General features: G+C 50.3%; 1 protein-coding gene across 1 annotated transcript; it reads left to right on the forward strand.

Annotated features, from left to right (window-relative positions):
- Positions 1-2,478: 2,478 nt before the first annotated feature.
- Positions 2,479-3,056, forward strand: TGAM01_v202809 (hypothetical protein; the record flags this gene model as incomplete). The annotated part of the gene is made up of 2 exons (XM_018802266.2): positions 2,479-2,597; positions 2,642-3,056. The coding sequence occupies 2 exons, from the start codon at positions 2,479-2,481 to the stop codon at positions 3,054-3,056; spliced, it is 534 nt and encodes a 177-aa protein (XP_018664622.1).
- Between the last annotated feature and the right edge of the window lie 2,959 nt (positions 3,057-6,015).

Genomic DNA, 6,015 nt, shown 5'->3' on the forward strand with positions numbered 1-6,015 from the left:
TAAGGTAGGTAGACAGTAGATGCTCGTATACAAGCTGGGCAAAGAGGCGTGTGTTGAGTAGGCGCAGGAGTGTCGAGCGAAGAAAGGGGGCTTGGACCGGGGGCAGCAGATTTCAAAAGTTCGTTCGGATCTGGTGGATCTGCTATTCGACGAAATATTTATTCAGAAGTAAGCGGCGATATCGTGGCTAAACGGTACGGGATGGTGCGGCAGGGAAGAAGAAGACTGATGGCCTTTCGGCACCAGAGTGCAGGCAAAGCCCTGAAACCATGCGGCTTCTGCTTGAGTTAAGATTCTGGTTTAAAAATACATGTGAAACTTGCACAGGACGAAGAGAATAGGGATGTAGCACGAGGAAAAAGATGCGGAAGAGGTCGGAGATGGGCGAAATGATGTGAAGAGAGTGTCGAGCTGGGAGAGTGGCAATTTGGCAGCCAAATGCAGCTTATCCTTATCTGTGTCTGTTGACATGCGAAACGAGGCCGAGCCGAGACGTTGGGGATGCGCCTTCCCTGCGAATCCCAACTGCCTGGGTACATGTACATGTATCTCTCTCTGTGCGTGTATCTCTGTCACTTTTGTTTGGGGGCGGAACCAACTACCTATCCCAACTATGGCCATTCGGAATGCAGGGACAGTACGGGACAGTAGGGGGCAAAAGGGGCGACCTCAGAGCCGGGACGGCAGCGTAGCAGTGGCAAACATCTGCGCTGCAACGGCGGCGGGTCTTCATGACAAGTTGCAGCAGAAGAGCTGAGCAAGCTGCTTAGTTGAGCTGCCTGACTAGTAACAACAAAGGATTCATAATATGCCCCTTTTAGGCAAATATAAGCCTATCCCGTTTGATCCTTAGAGCTGGCACTCAGAGACGGCGCACAAAGAGACGCGAGCTACAGACAGAAGAAAGCCCGGCATCACGAGTCTGCTTCGTCTCCCATCATACGACAACTAAGAATCTACGAAACAACTACTAGATAGGTCAGTAGATGATAAATGGTGGATTAGTGTCTACCTATGCCTCCCAGGCAGGGGCAAGGTCAAGACCAAGATTACATCGTTGACGCCTGGCCAATGAGGACTTGGGAGATTACAAGGACCAGAGCTTGGCTAAATGATGCTCTGCCACTAATAGTACAGCTTAGCACTTGCTCTTTCAAAGACAAGGTAGACGCAGACTATGTCTCTCACCGCAATACAGCCAGCTGGGGGATGCGGAGCAGATGCAACAGATAACCTTGCAAGTCCGATATGCCTGCATGTTGCATGCATATTCACGGCTCAAGCAGGTACGTGACATGAAAAGCACTACAGTACTACTAGTAGTAGTGTTGCTAGGTAATTGGTACAAGTGCTCGGAGCTGGCCTAAATTCGTCTACTCATCATCTCCCTATTCTCGAAAGGCGCGGCCCCCCAGCAGTTGTCGTAACCGTCTCCTCATCAGCCTCCTTTCTCGGAACTGTAACAACCCACCCATGCAACGGTTGCAATCTTTTCTGCAGCTACTATTGCAAGCATCAAGCATGTGTTTCGCTACACGACTATACGGTCGCACACACCAGCCAGCCATTCAGCCTTATAAGTATTAACCGTGTGGTAAGGAGGCTTTCCGGCGCATATGCAGCCAAAGCCTCATACCACACAAGGCCGCTCAGCTGAAGCCTCTCCAACCAAAAAACACACCCCTCCACCTCCTCCGCATCCTCCTCTCGTATGATGAAGCTCGACCCGACGACATCTCGGAGACCCCCCTTCAGTCGGGTCGCACAGCCATCAAAGTCAGAATATGATTCTTTACCGTCATAATTGTAGTTGTGCCAGTCTGACGTGTTCAACAACTGACACGAGAAGGAGGAGCGTGGCTCTGGGCCGCTCGGCTCGGCGGATAGACCAAAAAAGTGAAGACAGTTCGTCGGCCGAAGCACAATCATCCATCCAGCCAATGTCGATCGCTGCTGACACCCTCTCACAGAAAGTTGCCAGGCACCAGAAAGCATGTCCTAAATTGCCTGCCACTCTTGCGTCCTAATCGAGCCGCTTAGGCCGATGCAACCCCCTCCTTCTACCTATGCAGCCACACACCAGGCCAGAATCCTCCCGGACATGCTACCGAAAGCTGCCATCTCGGCATGTAGGACACGTGAATCTATGTAGCCAGTATTAAGCAAAGAGAAAAAGTCCAGAAAGAATCCTCCCGAGGCATGACTCCCTATGACAGCTGTGCGTTGTACGAGCAGTCCTACGCCATTCATATCTGGACAATACGGTCGTTTCTGCCTGGAGCAGCAGGCTGCAAGTCGGTTGTGACAGTCAGCCAGACGGCAGTCTGGCTGACTACATAAAGGTCAATACTTACTATAGCACTGAGCCCCAATCAGAGGCAGGACTTTGACTATCCGTTTACGGCATGCCGAATGGATTCTCCCAGCGGCAGAGCTAAGCCAAAAGAAAAAGAGAAAGCAGCCAATGCGAAACCCAAGATGCGGAAATCGCGACAATACCACCAGGCCCTATTGGCATCTGGTCTGGCAGCCGGCCTATGCCCCATTTGCTGCACAGAGCCTCAACTGGCAGGGAGCCCTGCTGCGAGCATGTACCAGTACGGAGCCGGTGCAGGCATTCGATGTGACACGTCTGTCTTAGTACCTGCCGTTACTCTGTTGGCAGGGGAAACCCCCAGCGCGCCGGGAAAAAGACGCTGGGCGGCGCTGCAGGGGTTCCCCGTCCAGTTCCCAAGGCCGCCTGCCGTACCCCCGTGCTCGGCTCAGCCCACGCCCAGCGTTCTCAGCACTCGACTGATGTCGATATGATGCCGATTGCTGTTTCGGCTGGGGAAACATTGGACGACAAGCGCGATCCACCGCCAGATAAAATTAGGACCAAGCTAGCATTGCAAAACAAGCGCGGCCGCGCATACGGCGTGTCTGACTACGGTAAGGTTGTACAGTATACATCAATAGCAGTAGCGTTCAATGGTGTATGGCATGATATGATATACAGCACGCGAATCATCGTCATCTTGCGCCCCATCCGATCGCCCGCGTCAATGTGCGCCTAGCCCAGACGCGCTTGCGAATCTGCCCTAGGGGGCCGTTCGTACGACTGCAAAGCCCCGGCAGCGGTGTCCCGTTCGGCGACCCGGATGTACACTTATGGAAGCCAGATATGGCATTGATGCATCTGCTTGTATGCATCTCCCATGCGCCTACAGGCCGAATCTCACGCCTACCCTCCCTATCCCAGCGCCCTGGAACCAATCAAGGCGCAAGCCGGCGAATAGCAGCATGGGAGAGGATCCCGCCGCTTGACGTCCCGTGCTGAGAATTGCACATACAGTAACATACCTGTAAGACAGAAATGATGCATTTTTTCTTCTACATGATCGGCTTAGTCTACATCCATCTCTGCTCTCTACCTAGCTTAGGTGACATCGCTTAACCATTGCCCTCGAAACCTACAATAGGCGCGCGAAACAAACAAAAAAAGGTAAATAGGGCCAAAATGCTGTCAGACATTTTCTATAATAAGCAACCGACCTTGGCCCTAGCAATAAGCTCTTTCATGCCTCATGTTTTAGCGGCAAACCATTCCCAGTCTAAAACGAAAAGAATTCCCCTTCCACTTGCCTTCCCCTGCCCTTCAAGCGCGCAGCCGCCTGCTAAAAAAGCCCCAGCCAACCCACGCGCCACACCTGGCCCGATTTGGCAAAGACTTCTGTCTGTACTGAGACAGAAGCAAACAACACATTCTAAAAATAGCACCGCACGAAGCTTTCCGCTCTCTAGTCTCAGTTTCTTTTTGGTAATATCCTGTCCCTTAGGAACTACACCGAGATTAAGGTAAGAGAGAGCGCATACAGGACCATTCAAGTAAAACAAGGTTGGTTCCGACCCCAAAACACTGCGCCCCATTATTATCTTCCTCTCCAACTCCGGAAAGGAAAAATGGAAACCACATATCGGCCCTTTGCTTATTTTCAAGACTCATCCTGAAGCTATATGTGCCCCTCCCGAAAACAGTAGTACACACCAAATTATAGTAGCTCGACTTGGTAACTCCTTCGATATTCTGTACTAAGAACCTTAGAAGACGGTTATCGCGGAATTATTGCCGCGACTAATATTTTTTTTTCCCCGTCTCCTTCTTACATGATAGATAATAGTTTTGAAATATGTGATCATGGTTCATCTCAATTTTGCTTGCAAGTATATTGAGGCAAAGATACGCCAAAAGTAGAGTACATACAAAAAGTTATATTGCAGCGGGGCAGGTTAGCAAACTTGGCACATTTCATTGAACCGTAGTGACGGAGCTGCTGCCATTCCTGTAATCTATAATATCGGCAGTTGGTAAAGCGGGTGCCCGGTTTTTTTTCTCGGTCTACCATTACCCCGTTGGTGTTGGTCTCCACGGAAGACCGCCCACAGTAGACATGTACTATCAGTCGGAAAGGAAAATCAAGACAACTGAATCACATTGCGAAAGGTATGGAGCATATAAAACGTGGTTATAGAATATTTGTTCTATTGATTCGGGAGCATCCTGATGCTCGCCTTGGCTATAAAAAGAAGTAGCGGTGGTGCCAGCCACCGATGTCACTGAGACATTGCGCGCTGCGCAACTCATCTAGTAGGTACATGTACCTGATAAGTAAAAAACAATTGAGAGGACTGGTAGTACAACTGTAAGAAAACAAAAAGCGAAAGAAAGCAAAACAAGCCAAAAGCACAGAAAAAAGAAAGAAACAAAGTAAAACATGGTTATTTGAGCAGAGAAGAGACCCCATTCTCTGCGGTGCACACCCAACAAACGCAGCACGCTCAAATAAGACATTACCAAGTATCAACGTATGCAGCACCAGGCGCATGACGTGGTCCTTTCACGAAGAGAAAAAGAAAATCCCAAGCCCAGTGTAAATGGTCCAAAATATCCAGAAACCCAAAACAAGAAAAACAATAGCCAAAGAAAAAGACTAAAAGGGGGGAAAGAAAGAGGTGCAAATCCAAAGTGAACGAGATGAGGTAGTCTATGCCATGCCATGCCGTGTATCCCGTGTATCCCGTGGCCAATCCAGTTGACCGAAAGGGCCCAAGAAAAGTGGACGGAGCTCTTCCAGAGTCGCCTCGCGGCGATCCGAGAAGGCCCCGTCTCAAGAAAAAAGAGACAAGGTGAAAAAGGAAGGCTCGAAAGAGAAAGTCATTGTGTTCCCAGAAACGGCCGTGTCCCTCATTTATCGTACTCAAAAATCAAAAGATGACACAAGAAAAAGTCCCGATCCCATGATCCCATATGCTATGCAATGTAAAAAAAGGCAGATAAATATAACAGAAACGGATAAGTTTCGCGATCGAATGAAAACCAAGGTGCTCGAAATGTCGTAGATGAGAAAGTGATATAGGTACTTGGCGCTTCATTCCGCATCAATCGCTAATGCCTGAACCAAGGTATGAGGCCGTGTGAAGGAGGTGGAGTCGTCGCTTGTGGCGCATCATAAAATCATTCGGAACATGCTCCGGGGGGGAAAGTCAATTCGTCAATGTCTCATTTCCGTGTCTTCAGTAACGTCGTGAAGGAGGTTGGAGGAGGTCGAGCGAGGAAGAGAGGTGTGAGATCCGTGAGAAGATCAAGTTCATGTGGGAGCACGATGAGACGTTGCGCTTTGGCGGCGGTGGCGGACGAGCAAAAGGACAATCGACGACGGATTGGCAGAGTAGAGAAACGAGATCCAGTCGTTGAGCTCGAAGCGAAGCAGCCGCGGGAAGCGCAATATCTGAGGGCCCGCTACCGAAGACAACACCCATCATCGGTAGCTCTTGCGGCTGGAGCGGCCGCCGCTACCGTAGCCAGAATCCGAATATGTAGATTCATGTGCGTACTGAGCGCTGTGGCCGGTATGTGCGCTGCAGGCATAACCGACGTAGATTGTGCGCTGCTCAATGTTGTGGCCCGGTCTTCCGTATGCCGCGCAGCGGTCAATGGCGTGCTGGTAGTAGAGGCAGCGGCAAGCTGAGTAGAGC

The sequence above is a fragment of the Trichoderma gamsii genome, assembly GCF_001481775.2.
Source record: "Trichoderma gamsii strain T6085 chromosome Unknown Scaffold_7.2, whole genome shotgun sequence".
Lineage (NCBI taxonomy): Eukaryota > Fungi > Ascomycota > Sordariomycetes > Hypocreales > Hypocreaceae > Trichoderma > Trichoderma gamsii.